The sequence below is a fragment of the Chiloscyllium plagiosum genome, unplaced genomic scaffold, assembly GCF_037043375.1.
Source record: "Chiloscyllium plagiosum isolate Xiang-an unplaced genomic scaffold, Cpla_swu_hap1 HiC_scaffold_20, whole genome shotgun sequence".
Taxonomy (NCBI): domain Eukaryota; kingdom Metazoa; phylum Chordata; class Chondrichthyes; order Orectolobiformes; family Hemiscylliidae; genus Chiloscyllium; species Chiloscyllium plagiosum.
Window position 1 is genome coordinate 36440001 of NW_028270158.1, and position 20590 is coordinate 36460590.

General features: G+C 42.4%; 1 protein-coding gene across 19 annotated transcripts in view; it reads left to right on the plus strand.

Annotated features, from left to right (window-relative positions):
* The window catches only part of rbfox1 (RNA binding fox-1 homolog 1), a 1740493-nt gene that overhangs the window by 1460960 nt on the left and 258943 nt on the right, over positions 1 to 20590 (plus strand). For 17 of the 19 annotated variants that reach the window (XM_043711606.2, XM_087997810.1, XM_087997809.1 and 14 more), the window contains one exon: positions 6269 to 6511. In XM_043711606.2, the coding sequence (XP_043567541.1) occupies positions 6269 to 6511 (243 nt within the window). Of the gene's footprint in view, positions 1 to 4992; positions 5041 to 5971; positions 6008 to 6268; positions 6512 to 20590 lie in introns of those variants that run through there. The other 2 variants (XM_043711605.2, XM_043711617.2) reach the window with 2 other exon arrangements.

The window sequence follows — 20590 nt, forward strand, 5'->3', positions numbered from 1 at the left end:
GTTTGATGACTGATTCTAGTAACAATTTACAATTCCGAGATCTTTTCAAGACTGAGATCACCAACTTGTCTTATTACTCTGATCTTTATTATCTGTGATACTGATGTTTGATAGACTATTTTGGTATTTAGTGAGAAAATTGTTTTGCTATCTATTTTTACTTAACTGCTACTACTTTTGCCAGCGGCTTCCACATTGTAAACCATGAGACAATTTGATTTCTATCAATAGCTTGGTGCAAGTGCAATATTTTGAATGTTTTTTATTCTCTGAGAATTTCCCAGATACGTCGGTCTGCTATAATGAGCAGTTTGTCAGCGCAAATTGGCTATAATGCGATTGACGAATTGTTGTTTGGATAACGCACACTTTCTACTGAACGGGTATAGCGGTTTTCTATTAGCGGTTTTCTATAGCATGATTTTCTACATTGCAAGGTGACAGAGGAACACAACTTTTGCATTATAGCAGAACAGTCTGTATATGGGACCACTTGGGTGAAGCAAGTATTAGAAAATCATATGGGTTGGATTTTATACTTCAAAGCCAGCCGACTCATTTCTCTTTCAAACCCACCATTAGGTGGGTGCTTTTAAACAGGAGAGATCTGACCTCTTTGGTTTTCCTATTTCTTCACTAGTAATCCAGTGTGCCTAGGAGCTGGCTCAGGAAACTATTCTTGTGTATTTATCAACTGGCACGGTATTTTGGTTTTCCTAATATCTAAATTGAAACAACAATACGTTTTCATATTTGCAATTGAACAAAAGCACCCATTCAGTGTTGTGCAACCACAAATTTCGAAGGAATTATGAATTCGTCTCATGCCATCCATATTAATTCTAACCCTCATACAACTGCTTTTTTTCCATCACCCAATTTGTGTATAAATGGGCAATAGTTGGATCAGAATAGATCAAATAACCGAAGCATTGATTACTGTTGCATTTATATTGGTACCTGTTCTAAGGCAGGCGTTAATTCACGTGGCCAGAGCTCTCATCAAAATCAGGCACCTGTATAACAAAAAGAACCTTGAGCAGCAAGAGCCCCTCACTAACTCCTCATACCTTCCACCTAATCCCTGGTTGATGTCTGTTCCACATGGAAATCTCCACATGAGCGTGTCCACCTCTGTCCATGTCCAGAAAAACAACTGAATGCATTGTCCTGCTTGGAAGATTTATAACTTTTTCATGTGCCGCTCATTGGCACATGCTGCTGCTTGTTGTTTATAATCATGGCCTTTCCAGAATTCTGGACAGTGTTGAGGTTTGAGGAATGGGATTTAAATAACATGCTTTCCATTTAAACAGGTTAAATGATTTTGTATATTTCTGTGCAGTTGGTCCACCAAACACACTATTTTGCGATTTCATCTATCCCAATTGACATTGCTAATTGGGATCCACTGTAAACTTGAACTGTATTTGAACAGTGCTATTGAGTTTAATGGGGGTGGAATAGTAATTTTACAATGTCAATGTCCATATAAATGTGGCTTATATTTCGGCGATAAAATACAGTTAAATTACCCTTCTACAGATGGCAGTTGTACAAACACTTTACAAATTCATGGACATTTGATATGCAATATAAAAACAGATTGTGTTACAACGATGATACACAACAACGTAGTGATCTCAAGCAGCTTTGTTGCAGTAAATTCACATTGAGGCACTTGCCAGGAAACTTTGGAGACAGTTTAAATTTGATGATAAACCACATGACTGGTTCTAACAGCTGGTCAACTCTGAAGCATGCATTTTGTTGAGTTGGCATCTCTTTAGAACATTTAGATACAAAAACTGGCATGAAGGCTTTCCATTAAAATGACTGGTTTAATACCAATCCCTCAGCCTTTGAACTAAGTATTTTTCCCTTAATTTCTTATCGCCTCCACTCTCATTCATGATTAGATTGCTGCAAATAATATTGCTAGGCTGGGGAAAAGAAGTGCACTTTAAACTTGAATAATGGTCAGGATATTTTCACTCAAAGACAAATGCACCTAGATGCATTCTATGGCATAAACTTGCATCTGTACAGAACCTTAATGTGGAAAAACATCTCTAAATGATTTGCAGGCCGAGCATTTTTGTTACTGTTGGGTGAGGTATTAAGAATGGTGACAATAAGTGCATTTGTGGGCAGAGATTTTTAGGAAGTTTTGTCAATGCTAAAGTACGGTCAAGTACTAAAGAAGTTTAGGGAGCGATTTCCAGATTTTAAACAGCTGAAGTTTCAACCCCTCAAAGCTAATGGAAAGTGAGGTGGCATGAGCATGAGACCAAAAGCATAGCGAATATAAAGCTTTGAACATTTCTGAAGTAGGTTGGGGTTAAGATCATGCATAGGAGAAAGTGAGGGCTGCTGATGGTGGAAATCAGAGTCAAAAAGTATGGCGCTGGAAAAACACAGGAGGTCAGGCAGCATCCAAGGAGCAGGAGAGTTGACGTTTCAGGCATAAGCTGTTCATCAGGCTTATGCCAGAAGCATCGACTCTCCTGCTCCTTGGATGCTGCCTGACCTGCTGTGCTTTTCTAGTGCCACACTTTTTGACTTAGATCATGAATAGACTTATTGATGAACTAGAGGTGTCCACAGGGTTTTAGAGAGCTCGGATGTGATGAGCAGATAGATGGACAATGAGGTTTTGGACAATTAGGGATTTCAAGAGGTTATGGTTTATGTACACTCATTCAGATATTGATTAGTCAATCTCCTATCAGTTTGCTGGATCATGCTGCTGGCTTAATTTATTCAAGTTTAATTGCCTAGATAAATTGACAAAGAAGCAAATGTATTGTAGTGTATGGAAGCCACCATCCATATTGGCTATCATTGGTCAATACCATAATTTAAAATGTATTTGGTTTTGAACATTTTTAACATTCATGATATTTAAGCTAAATGTATTACATATTGGTGAATTGTTATATTTGTTGGGATGATGCATTATTTCTGCACAACTGTTAAAACTTTGAATGTAGCACAATGTTGCAAGTTGTAAAAAAAAACTCTGATGAAGACTAACAGTATTGACTTTTGGTGTGACAATTAGTCAACTGTATGAAATAAGAATGTACAGTTTGATGAACAAATACTCAGGATCCCACAACATTACAATCTGTTGGGATTTCATACAGAAGCTGTGTTAAAATGGCAGCAGACCAACTCAAAACAACCCAGTTAAAATATTCACAAAAATGAACACCCCTTCCAAAAAGAAACAAAATGTCACCTTTAAATGATTTTGAAAGTGAACCTTTATCTTTGCCCCCCCCCCCCCCCCCCCCCCCGGCAATAGACAGGCACTTGTATTGTGCGCAGAATGAGCTCTGGTCATTGTGAATGTGGTGACCACCTGCCTTAGAGCCCAGGGAATATCAGTGAAGTGATCCTTTGAGGAACATCTGAAATGGCATAGGGAAGGGTATAAAAGGGAAGACAAAAAGGGAAAAGGAAGTCCTAATCAAACCGGGGAAAGCAAGAGCATATTTAAATAATCATGTATTGATTTGTGCTATGACTATTTAATACTTGTTTGTCCAGTATATTTGTTAATTATAATTATTTTGGAATTAATCCGGGGAATTGTTTTATGTAATCTGGAGGCAGTACCGTGAAAAAGGGACACAAATTCTTTCAATTATACTGACTTTTCTGTTTGTTTTGGCTGTTTACTGGGAGTCCACATTCTGTGTTGTGTATTAGTCTGTCAAGGTAGTGTTCACTCATTTTCGTGCTGCAGCTGTATAATTGGCTGTTGCTGCTGCTATCAAAGACTTGAGGGAGTTTCTTTTGAAGCAAAGCTGATCCCTTTACAGCCTCAGCTAGCAAAGGGAATTCGGTTGGTGCGTTGATGGACTTTGCATTATTTAGTGTAGGAGCAACTGATCCAACCTCGATTATAGTCAGGAAGCAAAATGTTAGTACAGTGCATTAGGGATGTGATCAAGATTCATATTGTTGATGTAGCTGCGAGAATGATGCAAAATTCTTGACTTTAACTTTGTATTCTCGGAGAATGACTATAAAGGAAGCACACAAAAAGAAATTAAAAAGCACCAACGTCTGATTTCAATCATAGATGACAATTTTGAAGCTGCAGCATTATATTTTGCAAATGGAAATGGAAAATGTAGATGGTAATGCTAATAAGTTATCCTAATCTCAACTACATCCTCACATTAAATAACCTGGAGTTAGCCACTTACCTTCTGATATAGAAAGGATGTCTCAACACATTAAATTTAATTATATTTCTGTAGGTGGAATTCATATTGGATAACTCATGAGTAGATAGAAATGAAGGAAATAAGGTCTGTGTAATCAAGCATATTTTTTCCAGATGTAGGGGTTTGCTTTTGTAAAGCCCTCTGTGTAAGTTTTTAAAGCTTAAAAACAGATAGATGATGAGAAATATCCATTTACATTATTACGCTACAACTGCAGAAACGTGGAAAATGTTTTCACAGTCACCAGCTCTCACAAGTGTGATAAATTAGTTATGGCAATGCAGTGGAAGTACCAAGCCTACATTTGATCATTTTGTTTCTTCAGCAATAAGATTTGTAACTAAAGTGGCTTAAGGCAAAAATGATGCTTTACTTAGTATCAATGTGTGTGGGCATTGCATCAAAAAATAAAAAAAAGTACTCTGCTTTTAAAGCTGTCGTTAAGTCAGCCAAAGAATGCAGAAGCTTGCATACTGCTATTTGAGACTGTTTTAAAATGTCTGGCAGTCACTATTGCACTGTATCAGGTAGCTACCATCGGAGGAGTGGCCTTCTGTGATTAACTCGGGTAAAGGCAGGGAAACCCATATGTTTCAGGTTTGAGAGCAGTCAGATGTTGAGTAGGAGGTCAGAAAACAATGCATAGGCTCCCCCTCTCAACACCGCCCCCACCCCTAACATACACATGCTTGCACACGCCTTCATCCATAATTGATGCTTGCTTTTGGCAGATGCTTTAGGGCCTAGAATTCGAGCTCATAAGTTTATGGAGGAGAAAGGGAGAAAGATGGTGCAGCAGGTATTATTTTCCTTTGCTTTACATTGTATTTTTGAGAGTAGAATGGTTTGAATTGTGAAACTGGGCATTAGGTGCAGGTCCCATGTGAGAGCTAGACTTTGCTATAGTGTGAATTGCTTGCGCTGTAAGTGCTGCAGTGATATGAGGGTCTGTGGTGCTGCTCTGGTCTCCAGGTACACAACAGCATTACACCATTAAGGCTCAGTTATGCAAGCGTGGCAGCAGGTTTTCTTGGATGCTCTAAGGAGTTGTTGGATTATTGTTCATTTCACTGTTACACAAGGGAGCTCTGTTATTGTGTGTGAGCCCACATTGCTCTCCTGATGGTGTGGCAGTTTTACTTAACATAATTTACATCAACCTCGCAGCACTCAATGTAAGCTGCAAATCCTCTGTGTTTGAATGCTGAAACTGTCTTGTGTCCTTACCGATTGTCACAAAAAAATCCCAACGTAATTGACTGCAGAAAGCGAAAAGAGCTCTGAATCACTTTTTTGAAAACTGGCTACTTAGACCTTTTATGTGGCAGAGGAGTTTTATGAAGCCTTCAGAGCTATGTCAGAACTGACAACTTAAAAGGATTTTTTAATGTGTTGGGTCTGCGTAGACCTCGATGTGATTAGGCTGGGTTTTAGTTATATTATCGCTTGCCTTCAAGCTGAAAGCAATAAACTGGATTTTTAACTGCGCCACGTAAAGCATATTTTCGAGCTAAATGTGGTTTTCATTAGATTTGGGCCAGCACATTTAGCAAAGGCTGACAGTCTGCCATCCTTTGTTCTTCTCCTCTGCTGCCAGCAACTACTTTATAAGGGATTCCAAGCCCCAAAGCAGCTTCAAAAAAAGCCTGATGACTTCAATAACAATCCTCACAGTGTTAGACGCTGCTGAGACATCACACTATAAACAGTTTCACATTTATGCTAAACATTTGAGTTTTAAGCTGCGGGAAGCTTTGGGTGCTGAGGTAATGTGTGAGAGTTTAGTGTTTCTAATTAAATGTTGGCAGTAATTATCACAAAATGTGAAAGCATGAATATTAATTTTTTTTGGGGGGGTCTGCATTGAAAGCACTGATGATGTTAATAAGAGTCTGCAGGGTCCATACAACAGCTGTTTTATGGCTGAGAAAAGACTAGTATGAGAAATCAGCATGCCAACTATACCTGAAAATGAGATTTCCCTGCCTTTTAATTCTGTTCATGTTATTCTTTCCTCTAATCCACAGGGTAACCAGGAAGCCACTGCACCCCCTGACACTATGGCGCAGCCTTATGCGTCAGCTCAGTTTGCTCCACCTCAGAATGGGATCCCGACAGAATACACAGCTCCACATCCCCATCCAGCCCCGGACTATACAGGCCAGACCACAGTCCCTGAGCACACGTTAAACATGTACCCTACTGCCCAGACACATTCAGAACAGAGCGGTACCGACACAAATGCACAAACCGTGTCCGGAACAGCCACAGTAAGTGCAAATTTTCTACTTTTCCAGTCCACGGGTTCAGAACCACAGTCCTTTTGGATTGTCTGCATTTCATCACAGAAGTACCAGCTAATTAATGCTGGGTTAAAATCATTAGTGTAAAAAGATTTATTGGCTATGAACTGGAGTTTGGATTTCACTTTTGTCTTCTGTTTGATTGAAATATTTTTCATAACAGTCAGGATATTGTCACTAGTTTTCTTATTAAAGGAGCAAAAAGCTTCTTGGAGAAGTCTGTTTGTTTGGAAGGACGCAGTCTCATTTTCTTCGTGCAGTCTCCAAATTACCCAATGGTTTTCCTACTTTTTGGTAAGGTGCTTGCAAACATAACATTTGGCTTTGTCAAACACTTTTTCTTGGAGTGTGTCTTTTTAATGTGTTCAAATTTTGAGAGATCTAAGTGTCACCCAATCACCATTGGCTTTTTTAAGGAGCCAATAAAGAGCACCATCTCGAAAGCTTGACAGGAAATTTATGTTTAACTACCAAGCACTTCCAGGAGGAAGCAGGTGCTTTGAGGCCAATTGCATTACTGAAAAGCTCTAATGTCATGTATTTCTATGATGGTAAGAATAACAAAACAGAACATTGGGTCTGGCCTCTATTGCTGTAATGCTGATTTGTTTGGTTACATTCAAAATGGAGCTGGGCATATCGTGCATCATCTAAGGAAGAGATGTTTTTTAAAGTTGATTCAAATGCAAATTCCAAACTTTGGAAGAACACAAGCTTTGACATTATAGCGTAATAACTTGTATTAATAAGAATACTGCTATTAGAATAATCTGGTAGTTTGTGATGTTGTGTTTAATTGCCAATTTTGCATATGGGAAGCATACAATGTTTAATCAAGAAAGCACTGGAAACACATTGACCAGTTCCATTCAATTATCAACCCTTCACAATCTAAAAAAAGCATTTGCTAAAGTCACACTGTCCAAGGGGACTTCTCAATGCTTACTTTGCAATGAACGGTCATATCCATCAAACTTTGCTGTTTATTTATATTTGTCAAATACTCCATCAGTGCCGTATCTGCAGAAGGTAGCGCAAGAGACCCGGGTTCAACTCCCGCCTCAGGCGACTCTCTGTGTGGAGTTTGCACATTCTCCCCGTGGCTGCGTGGGTTTCCTCCGGGTGCTCCGGTTTCCTCCCACAATCCAAAAAATGTGCTGCTTAGGTGAATTGGCCATGCTAAATTGCCCGTAGTGTTAGGTGAAGGGGTAAATGTAGGAGTATGTCTGGGTGGTATACGCTTCGGCGGGTTGGTGTGGACTTGTTGGGCCGAAGGGCCTGTTTCCACACTGTAAGTAATCTAATCTAAAAAAGGTAGCAGAAGGTGAATTTTGTCCATTACCATCAGCATAATATTTTAGTGGTAGCTGCAGAACAGTGTTGATAGGGCTGGGGTTGTGGTCTGGTAGCTTGTCTAAATTTCATCACAGTCGATCCATAAAATACTTTAGGTGTAGAGTTTCAGTGCATCACAGATGCTAAATACTTTGAGGATGAAATATTAATTTTCCATCCCATTTTATTCTTGCTTTCACTGATAATGGGAATATTAGCAGATTATATTCAATCAATGAATCCACTTTTGGGTGGTTTTCACTAGAAAGTTAATGAAAATCCAGTGGAATTCACTTACATGCCTAGAAAAAATATCCACAGAATATTGACAGCAGGGGTTCTTGTGGTAATGACCGTATTTCTGAACCAGGAAGTCTGGGTTCAAGTCCCATCCTGTCTTGGATATCTGTCATAGCGCATCTGAAGAGATTGATTTTCATGCTGAAGGCCAGGCAGTGAGAGACACATTTTACCTTGGTAGCTGTTGTACCAGTAAGCCATCCATGAATTTCGTCAACTATCCTCGACTCCATACCAAAATCCCAGATCTAATGCCGATGCACGCAATTTGTTAGTGAGCTTTATTGCTGCACCATTAGTTGTCAGGAAATAGGATGTAAAGCATAATTTGTTTAATCACCCCCACTTCAAGCCATCCCCAAACAGCCTTGCTGGTTCCCATCACATCAACCAGAAAGCTGGAAAATAAGTACCCGATGGGACAGATAGGACAAAAACAAATGACATTTCACACATCTGACCATCTGGGAATCACTCCGTCTGGGATTTTCCAGGACAATGGCAGACGAATGAACTTCAAGCAAAAGGCCAAAGATCAGATTGTCACCATTGAGAAGAACTTCAGCGAGTAAGTTCTCAGCCATCAGGTGGTGGGCCACATACGTTGGCAACAGCTGGCCTGAAGCCTATCTGCATGCATTTGCATCACATTAATACCACAACCTCCTCCAATGAGCTTCACTTCCTCAATTAACCTCTCCCCAGTCTAGAAATTTGATGCTTTGGAAACCCTACAGTGAAAAGTAGGTGTGGTGAATTACATTTCTTCATCCATTTTGAGGTAAGTACTTGCATCTTTGTCCTTTAATGTGGTCAGGCTTTAAATGATGCTCACAGTCACTTGAGCTGTCATTTCTCCAAATACAGGCAACATATCCAGGTGAAGTAAGGCATCCTGTCTCCCTGGGTCATCTCCAACTCCAGTTGGCACACCACTGACAGGGGCAGCTTGTGGCTCAAGGGCATGCTTTGTTTACACAGCAGACGGGAGGCTGGTCATAGCTGAATAGCAGGCTTTAGTGCATGTAGTGGAGTGCTGCACATGGCTTAAATTATTGGGGCTCTGACTCAAATGTTTAATTCCTCTCAGCCACAGTGGAATGGAGGACAAGGAGGGTGGTGTAGATAAAACAGGGACTTACAGATCAGTGAGCCTCACAGTGAGAGAGATGCTAGTGAAGAAAATCCTGAAAGAGAGAATTAATCTCCATGAGAGAGGTAAGTTTTCATCAGGAATAGTCAGCATGTCTTTGTCAGAGACAGGTTGGGGATGGAGGGGGGTGGACAGAGAACAGTCTGATGAGCAAGTTGAATCTCTCTATTCTGGAAGAGTATCAAGCATACTGCATGATACTCTACCAATGTTGAAAAGGCTGCAGCCAGAGAGGCAGTAGGTTTCACTTGGGAGCAGAATTACTCCCGGAGGGGCCTGTTATTGGATGAACAATCATGTTGAGCTGCTCTCCATCATTACAAGGCCAGCGTATCAGAAACCCTCATATTACAGTGAGAGCTCTTGAGCCACATATGTTTTTGCCCGATTGCCACCTCACTATCTCTTGGGCATGCAGTAAATGTTGCAGCAGGAGACGCAAGTTAGATCCAGAAGCTGCCCCATTGGCATAAATCACCTTTCACAGGCACTGCACATTGTGGAAATCTGGCTGGATGCCACTGCCTCACTGAGGGTAGGGAGGCAAGACTACCGCCCAAGGGAGGTGTAAGGTGCTGGGCGGCAATGCGACCATGCCAAGGCCACATTGGAAGGTTTCTGGTTCAGGCTCCCTGAGGGGAAGCTGATTATCACCAGGCACGGTCACCATGTGCATGTCATGTGGCTCCCAAGGAGCTGCTCTTTAAATGTGGGGAGCAGATGAAGAAGCAAAAGGAGGGACAGATGGGACAGTGATGGACATACCTCAAGGCAGGCTGGCAGCAGGAAATGTTCGAAAGACACAGCTATCTGCCTGCCATCATTATCTCTACAGGTCTCCTGATATAGCAACAACACGATGACATGGATCCCTCTGCCATTCCTCTGCTCCTCTTACTCCTCAGGTGAGAGCCTAGTTTTCACCAGTTCCTGGTAGTGGTGAGGACCAGCCTGTAAAGGTACAATAGCCTGCATTGTCAGATCAACAGAGACTGAGTGTGGCCTAAAGTTTAAGTTCACATGATGAGTCTGTGGCAAATAGTCTGTCATACGCAGAGAGGGCTATCAGTGTTGATGCCATTTCAGGATGTCTCCGGATGGTGTCTCCGAGCTCAATAGCTGCTGGGTGACTACCTGCTTCCTCTGGATTAGGAGGTTGCTCTGAAGGAAGCCGGAGACCTTTGCCAGTGGATCATATCTAGCTCTGCAGAATCTCACAGGCATCCACTGATAAATGATTCTGAGAGGTGGTTGATGTTCCAGTGAGATGCTGGGCTGTTGGTGTACAGCAGCATCAGAGCAGCCTGTCAGCAACTAGCAGTGTCTGTCAATAGGGAAGAATCCCACTCCATGAATGTGCAAATGACCCGAGGCCAGCAGTGCTAATTATAATATGTGCATACGATCCAGCAAGCTGTCCCAATGCCTCCATTCTGGAACGTTCACAGCTGCCCACTCCCCTCAGCACAGACTGGGACAGGAGGACGGTGACAAGGGAAACATCCTCAAACCTTGGCTGATGGCCACAGACTGACACTGAGCATGGTACAGTACTGACAAAAGATCATAGCACTAGAGAAGTTGAGATTCAGACCGGTCACATGGTGCAATGCACTACACCCCAGACAGTGTCCAGGGGCAGCAAGGTGGCTCAGTGGTTAGCACTGCTGCCTCATAGCACCAGGAACCCAGATTCAATTCCACCCTTGGGTGAGTCTGTGTGGAATTTGCCCATTCTCCCCGTGTCTGTGTAGGTTTCCTCCAGGTGCACCGACTTCCTCCCAAAGTCTAAAGATGTGCAAATTAGGTGGATTAGCCATGCTAAATTGCCCCATAATGGCCAGGGATGTACAGACATTGTGGATTAGCCATGGGAAATGAAGGGTTACAGGGATAGGGCAGTTGATGGGATGCTCTTTGGAGGATCTGGAGGGTCTGTCATGACTCGAATGGCCCGCTTCCACACTGTTCGGATTAGATTAGATTACATTACATTACAGTGTGGAAACAGGCCCTTCGGCCCAACAAGTCCACACCGACCCGCCGAAGCGCAACCCACCCATACCCCAACATTTACGCTTTACCTAACACTACGGGCAATTTAGTATGGCCAATTCACCTGACCTGCACATCTTTGGACTGTGGGTGGAAACCGGAGCACCCGGAGGAAACCCACGCAGACACGGGGAGAACGTGCAAACTCCACACAGTCAGTCGCCTGAGGCGGGAATTGAACCCGGGTCTCTGGTGCTGTGAGGCAGCAGTGCTAACCACTGTGCCACCGTGCCGCCCACGATTCTGTGTAGTTGTTTGCTTCTTCCTGCACAACTCACTCAGCAAAGGTGATGGAGGAGGATGGAGGATGCATCAGGAGAGGAAGCAAGGGAGAAGCAGGAGGTCTGTTTATAAGAACAAGCTGAAGCTGAGGATGCTGATGGGGACCAGGACATCCTCATTTGCAGATTTCAATTCAATCGAACCATGGTACATAGAGCTGGAGAGGCACAAAAACAATCCCATAGCCCAATCCACCTGGAAGTCAGGTGCTATGTCAGCATGTCTCATTTACTGGTCTTTTCATTCTGGACTAGCTGGCTGGGAGGCAGCTGAGTGCTGCCCTCAGCATAACTCACTGAGTGAGAATCATTTCAGTTTGCACTCTTCTTAGGAATATAAGCAAAATAACTCTTGTATCTGTTTGCGGCCTGCTAACTTTGAGACCAGAAGCCAAGCTGAGAGATCCCTAGGCTCTATGGTAATTGTCCACCCTGTAGATTAGGAACATTGGAGTAGCTCGAGGCCACTCAGCTCTCGAGTCTTTTCTGCCTTTCCGTGTGATCATGCCTGATCTGTGGCATAACTCCATGTCCCTGCCTTTGGCCCATATCCTCTATACAGTGGAAGCCTCTGCAAAAAGGGGCTTGTTGAGGGTCACAATATTCCCAGCAACCCTTCCATCAAAGTGAAGATCGATCAGGGAACACACAGTCTTTGCCAGTGGATCCTCTGTGGTTTCACAGGCTTCATCCTCAGAGATGCCTGCTTTGCTGTCTAGTCCTGTGGAAGACAGAGAATTAGTTGGTGAAGGAACCTGAGCCTTTTTCTGCAGGAACATGAGGGAGTGGCTGTATATCTGAGAAGAGTACACAACAATGCTCCTCGCTGGCATCTGCCATGTTGACCACCCCATCGGTGCAGGAGTGGTTATGGGCCTTTGCTCATCAGTGGAACCACATTGTCTCCAATGTTAGTTAGCATACAGAGATGGGGAAGTGCTCTGCCAGTCTAGGCTCTCTCCTTCTTCCTATTAGGTACCAGTTGGATCTGCATGGGGAGAAAGAGGAAAATTGAGAAGGGAATATGTGTTCACAAGCAATTGAAGAGCATGTACATCCCTGCCAGGCAGCGACTGCCTCGCAGTGAGTGAGTGGGAAGTGCAATGCCCAGAAACGGTTACAACATTGACATCATAAAGTGGGTATGAACCATTCAGTGCATCTCATGCATATGATGGTGAGCTGGGAAGGGCTATGTGACTGGGCGATAGTCACTGTTCTCATTACAGCCACTGAAAAGCTCTGCTCATGTCCGATTGGTGTGCCAATGAATAGCTTCAGAGATCAACACCAAAGAAATGGCAGGAAGTCTTGGTGATGGCTCAATGAGGTGAAATTGCAGTGAGAAGATAGAGGCACTTATTGTTGCAGAGATTGTTCATCTGCTTTCTGCACTGAGTCCCACTGCGCTGATGCCAGTAAAAGTGCTGGGCTCTTGTCCAGTGTGAGTGCAGGCTGCCTGGGTTTGATCATAGAACAACTACTTCTCTCCAGAGGGGAAGAGGACCTGCTTTCTGGCCCAGATAGCTGGAGTGCATGCTCCAATGAGACCCTGTGAAAATAGGAAGCCACCTTTTTAATGTCTGGCAAACATCCTGGGGGGTGAAGTTGGGGCTAAGTGTTGAGGTGAAGGGAGTGGAAAGCACTGTCTGGCTTGCAGAGAATGAAGAGATGTTGGACTAGCCTTGATGCCAAGTATGGTGCCTGAACTGTCACCCTGAAAGGTGCCAGTCTCTGCAAAACGATCCCTCCACCAGACAAAGGTGATTTGCCATTTATGTTGCGATAGAACCCACTTGCATACAGAATGAACCGAAGAGATGATCATCACACAGGAGAACTAACCACAGGCAGATATGAAGCCATCTAAGAGATCCACTGCAATGCATTAGCTCCAAAATGGGAAACCTTGGCTTCCATTATCAAAGATGCAAAGTTGGACATGTGCTTGATAATATTGTCGTGCTTAAATAATCAAAATTATTCTGCTATTTTAACCTTTGAGCACAAAACTAGCAAAGGTATATATTTCTTCTCAAAATGGAATGGAAGTTCTCATCAAACTACAGTGGTTGTTATGACAACGTCAAAACAAATTGTTTTAAGTGGAGAGAACCTGACAGAAATGTAGTGAGCTATCTTCTGCCAGCAGTGAGATAAAATGGATGATTTAACTGATAGAGAATGAATTATTTCTCATGATGTTTTGATCGTATTTGGAAGTAATCTTATAAATCAGTACTTGAAGAAAGAGAGAGAAAATGAAAGACTTGCATTTATATCAGATTTCTCATAACCAGTGGTCATTTCAAAAGACTATAGCCAACAAAGCACTTTTAAAAGTGTAGTCACTATCGTAACGTAGGAAAGAGAGTGGCTTAATAATTTTAAGAGACAACTTTGAAGAGTATTTTATATCAATGTGATTATTAGTAACAATAATAATTTATTATTACATGCATTCATGAAAATACAGTAAAATGGTGCCACTATTTAAGAAAGGTGGTCAGGAAAAGCCAGGGAACTATAGACCGGTGACCCTGACATTGGTGGTGGGGCAAGTTGTTGGAGGAAATCCTGAAGGACAGGATTTACATGTATTTTGAAAGTCAAGGATTAGGGGTAGTCAGTATGGCTTTTTGCGCGGGAAATCATGTCTCACAAACTTGATTGAATTATTTGAAGAAGTAACAAAGAGGAGTGATGAGTGCAGAGAGGAATAGATGATCTATATGGACTTCAGTAAGTTAAAAATCACACAACACCGAGTTATAGTCCAACAGGATTATTTGGAAGCATTAGCTTTCGGAGCGCCGCACCTTCATCAGGTGGTTCATCAGCGGTGCTCTGAAAGCTAATACTTCCAAATAAACATGGTGTTGTGTGATGTTTAACTTGTCCACCCAGTCCAACACCGGTGCCTCCAAGCCATGACTTCAGTAAAGCGTTTGACAAGGTTCCAGATGGTAGGCTGGTTAGCAAGGTTAAATCTCATGGAATACAGGGAGAACTAGCCATTTGGATACAGAAGTGGCTCGAAGGTAGAAGACAGAGGGTGGTGGTGGAGAGTTGCTTTTCAGATTGGAGGCCTGTGACCAGTGGTGTGCCACAAGGATCTGTGCTTGGTCCAAGGAAGAAGCACGCTGAAGCAGAGCCTCCTGTTGACCGGTCTCAGAATGCCAACTCTGCTGAAGCCGCTTCCAGCCACCTCCATAGCCAGGAGGCTGTCCACACTCTCGAGGACAAAGGCTCATCTCAAGTTCTGAGAACTGACCTGACCGTCCAAATGAACTCCCGAGGACTGAGAGATCGTTCACTCCATCGCCATTGCAGATGCTGCCAAAACATTAGAGGGAAAGAACGGACCCTAATTCATTGACACTGGAACAGTCGCTCAAGCCGAGATCGCCATGGCCACGAAGGATGGACCAGATCTGCTGTTTAGAACTCCCTGCAACCTCTCTCCACCACAGCAGCCACAGAAATAAAAGATGGTGAATTTGTTTCAAAGGTTAGGCGAAGAAAAACAAAATAAAAAAGAGAATAATGCGGTCACTCATGCGAGAGGGAGCAGACAGGCAGGGAACCTGAGCATCACCTATCCTGCATCTCCACCATTTTGAAGATAACTGGCCACAGATCAGTATGCCTGGCAATATCTCAGATCGCTGAAATTTTAAGCATTAACTTTGGTTTGCAAGCTAAATATGCCTTCAGAATTACAAACTGATATATAGGACACAAGGAAGTTAAAGTTGCTTGTGTGTGTGTGTAATTAACTGGCCTGTGACATAGTGTTTAGTCATAGATAATGTAAGTCAAATCGGTTTGAATAAACTTCCAGTTTAATCATTGCTTAAAACAAAGCTAAATCCTTCAAATAAGCATATGCCCTTCTATGATTCACTTGCCCATCATATCTATCTTCACTTGCTTGAGCTAACTTGGAGATAATCCATCAGCGAACAGAATATTACAATGAAATGTAAATAACTTCTAATAGCAGGAGTAAAATTAAATGCTGATGGAAATGTGTGCAGAAATAATCTGTTATATTTCCCACATAGATCCAATATAGCCCTGCAGAAGGCGGGGGAAATAAATATTGTAATTTTCGAATGACCTTATTCATAAATCCTTGACTTCTTCTTGGTAAAATTGTACTTTTAGACTTGAAGCATTGAAAATGTCGATAATTTATGTCATTAGCACTGAATAAATGTGCTTCTAGGCTGGTTACATTAAACTTGCAAACATCTTTTATAGATGAAATAGATACCTGAGAATACTCACCCACTGTACATTGATTTGTAAAGAGGTGTTTATTTAGTGTATTACATTCTGAGCTCATCAGAGCCAAAAGTCCGTTCATACAATTTAGTTTGGCAGACGTCTAGGATTAGATTTTGAAATGCTTATTTTTGTTATTGTAACAAAGACACAAATAATTATGTCATTAAATTTCAAAAATTACTTTGAAGATATTTCAATTCTTGAATTGTTTAGCTGTTCCAATTCATAAGGTATCGTTTCTGAGACATCTAGTTTGGCCTACAATTTGGCCTATTTTGCATTTCTCATTTCACCACACGAGCTACCAGGGTCCCTCTGACCTGATTCTGAAATACAGTTGTTCCTTACTGAGCTGTTGACATCTCAATGAAAGGGATCATGGTCATTGAGTAACTCCAGTTACACACAAATCCACAACATTAGGAGCCGGAGCCTCAAAACTGGTTTTCCTTTGCCAGAAAAGATGAATGGGAGGTAGATTCAACTTCAGGTATCATTTACAATGCCAGTCAGTTCTGCTTGCTGGAAACACAAGCAGCTTGCTAATAAAAAGCATTTTGGTTTTGAACCTAGGAGAAGAAGGGAAGTGATTGGGGTAGAGTGAATATCCATACAGAAGACAAGGGATGGGCTGAGGACAGAGGGAAGACAGGCAGGGAAGGTGGATGTGACATTGATGAAGTGCCAGGGCAATGACTGGCTGTGGTCTTCAGCTCTGTAGTGGATCTTGGAGGAAATCTCCTCCTCCTTGCTGTACGTTCAAGCAATTTATTTTCCTACACATGGCATTTGTCACTGGCTGGGCTACTTGAAGGTGATGTTTTCCTGTCTAAGAGTTGGGAGGTCATGTTACAGCTGTGTAGGACATTGGTTAGGCAACTTTTGGAATACTGTGTGCAATTCTGGTTTCCCTCTGATTGGAGGGATGTTGTGAAACTTGAAAGGGCTCAGAAAAGATTTACAAGAATATTGCTGGGGTTGGAGAGTTTAAGCTGTCAGGAGAGGCTGAATAGGCTGGGGCCGTTCTCCCTGGAGAATCAGAGGCTGAGGGGTGACCTTGTGGAGGTTCAGACAATCATGAGGGGTACAGATAAGGTAAATGGATACGGTCCTGCCCCTGGTGTGGGAGAGTCCAGAACTGGAGGGCGTAGGTTTAGGGCGAGAGGGGAAAAACTTAAAAGGGACCTAAGGGGCCAGATTTCCACGCAGAGGATAGTGCGTGTGTGAAATGAGTTGCCAGAGGAAGTGGTGGAGGCTGGTACAATTACAATGTTTAAAAGGCATCTGGATGGGTATACGGATAGGAAGGGTTCAGAGGGATATGGGCCGACTGCTGGCAAATGGGACTTGATTAGGTTAGGATATCTGGTCAGCATGGATGAGTTGGACCGAAGGGTCTGTTTCCGTGCTGTACATCTTTATGACTCTGAGTGCAGTCAGGTTCAGAGAAGCCCAATCACACTTCTGTATCCTCAAACAGTTGTTTAAACTTTTACATTTGCAAATCGCTGCCTGTTTAAGATATAGGCCCTGGGCATCTCCTTTTCACCAATGTGGACAGACAGGGCATTTCTGAATTTATAGACAATAGACAATAGACAATAGGTGCAGGAGTAGGCCATTCAGCCCTTCGAGCCTGCACCGCCATTCAAATAATCATGGCTGATCATTCCTAATCACTATCCTGTTCATCTTGCAAACATCTTTTATAGATGAAATAGATACCCGAGAATACTCACCCACTGTACGTTGATCTTAACTCCATAACCCTTGATTCCACTATCTTTGAGAGCTCTATCCAACTCTTTCTTAAATGAATCCAGAGAGTGGGCCTCCACTGCCCTCTGGGGCAGAGCATTCCACACAGCCACCACTCTCTGGGTGAAGAAGTTTCTCCTGAGCTCTGTCCTAAATGGTCTACCCCATATTTTTAAGATGTGTCCTCTGGTTCGGCACTCACCCATCAGTGGAAATATGTTTCCTACTGCCTGAGTGTCCAATCCTTTCATAATCTTATACGTCTCAATTTCTCTAGCACTTTCTGCCTTTGTTCCATATACTGTGGGGACTTTGGCATTTGAGTGGATTGAATGAAAGTCTGAAGACCGCAATGTCCAATAAACAGTGAGATTGAAGCACACTGATTTGTCTTGGTACCATGGTGCTTGGATTGAGTTTTTAATTACTAAGATCGATTCTAATCTGTAAAACTGACTGTTTCTTTCTGTTCTATTGTAATTATCTATTTATTGATTCAATAGGCCTCGGGAATTCGCAGACTTTGAGAAGACAATCTGTTTGTATATACTTAAGGATGGGTTTAACTCGGAGCCCAAGTATGTGAGATTTTGAACCACCTTGAAATGATACGCGAACATTTAGTCACTGGGACCCAGCTCCATTATTCCGTCCATGGACTTTAATTCAAGGAGGTGTGGAGAAGAATTCTCAAACCACCTTGGAATGCTGCCCTTTAATGGCCTCAGTGAAACTCTCACTATCTGTGTGCCAGCATGACCACTGTTAAACACTTAAAGAAATCTACTTAGTCTCTATCAAGGTTTCACCATAACACATTGCTTTTGTACACAATTGCCCTATTGAAAACATCCAGGATTCTGTAAGCCTATTTAAAAAAAACTATAACTTTCCCTACTATCTTCAAAGATTTTTATTCATACACACTAGGTTTCTCTTGTACCATTTGATATGTACAGATATTATGTACCATCACGTTTCCTTCCAAAAGGCATCATATCACATTCTCTGCATTGATGTGCCATTCCTAGCTGTCCATGTTTGTTACTAACCTCATACAATTCCAAGTTTTGTCTAAACTTGTCACCTGCATTCTCAAGCTGAGGTCATTGGTATAGATCACAAAGAGCTGTAGTCCTGTTACCTAACCCTCAGAGACATCCACTGAATACATTTCCCTCCAGTCTAATAAATAAACACAGCAATTGTCTACTTTCTGTCTCCTAGTCAATTTTGGGCATTTTGTGTCAATATCCTTTTCATCCCCTGGGCTTCAGTTTTCTTGATTTCAGTTGGTCGCCATTGACCTGGATGGATGCAGGCTCCACTGTTTGCATTTCTCTGAGTGCAGCAAGCCTTAGGCCCCTAGTGTTTGAAGGAATTAACTTTCATTTCCAAAAATATACTTCAGTAATGATCTGTACAGCAGATATATTGCACACAAAAGGGGTGGAAATATCCGTTGAGCCAAGTGTGTAGGCAGGTGGAAAAGTGGGAGGGGTTTCAGTTTGCAGGCATTATTATATGTAAATGTGTTGTTCTCAGCTCATTAAATAATCGTGATCAGGTAAAATAGCAAATAGCAATGTTGGGAGGACAGGAGCTTCTATCCATTGTTGGGGTCTAACCTTTGGGCTCCATATTCAAAAAGACACCTGCGCACCCCTTGATGCTCTGCAACCAAGGAGGATCACTAAACCTCTGCTCGTCATTCTCACTCCAACCTGGAGATGTCGGGCAAAAAATGGCTCTACACTCTAGCGATGCTGCCCTGAAAGCTATGAGAACAGAATTCCCATGCCCTAGGGATGGCAACAAAAGGCCAACCTTACTGGCAAAGACAGCCTGGACAGAGATGGGTGTGGAGGTCAGTTCCCACAGATATCTCAAGAGAAGTTCTGTCTCGTGCTGGGAGGATGGATAATCCGCTGCGCTCTGCCAGGAGATATGCCATAATGTACTCAACGTTTTATGTGCTAGAGCTTGAGCTAGCATTGTAAGGCTACCACTGTACAGCACTGCTACACACCACGTTTTGGTTTCAGACATCTCCATCACAGGCCTTATACGCACTCAAAATGTCTTTTTTGCACTCATCAATTTGCACCAATAACATCATTATGGCACTACCTTTCTCAGAATTCACAGTGAAGATGTGGAAGGAGATGCAATGTTCAGGAGCTCATGTACTATCTGGTCACTGACCTTTCATCACAACTCAGAATGTGCAGATCTAATCGTTTCTCTGCAAAAGCATGCATGGGATAAGAACACAACCAGAGACTATGGCTGTTTGAGTTGAGCCTCCATTGGAGTTCAAACCTGTGTGTCTGGCCCAGTTAGGTTTTCTAGTGATAGCTGGTGCTTCCCTTCAGCGGGCTTGCTGACCTGATCTACAACAAGAATCCACACTGTATTAGAGTCTTCTCATGAGCCGATCAACATAGAGACACTTTAATCCCAACACTAAACATTTTCACCAAAAAGCAGCTTTTTTTTTCCTGAAGGAGCCATGTTTTTTATACAAGGGGCTTGGAGGAAGATGTTTTCCTTGCCAGGTTAATGCCTCATTTAAAGAGTTGAGTTTGTGAACAGGCATGTTTCCTTGCTAGAAAACGTTTGAGAGCATTATAGCAAATGTTGCACTTGCCGTCAGGAAACAGAAGGTTTAACTCCTGCTCAATTAAGTTCTCCCACCTACCTTTCTAAACATTGCCCCCATGACCTTCACCTTTAGGAGCAAAAGCATTCTTTCTTTTTCATCACCACATGGAAGAAAAGGCTGTTTGTTATTTTACAGCTTGCAGAGTTAAAAGTAAGCACATCATTTTCAAGGCTTTAAAATTGATTTCAGTAAAATCTGTCTTCAGC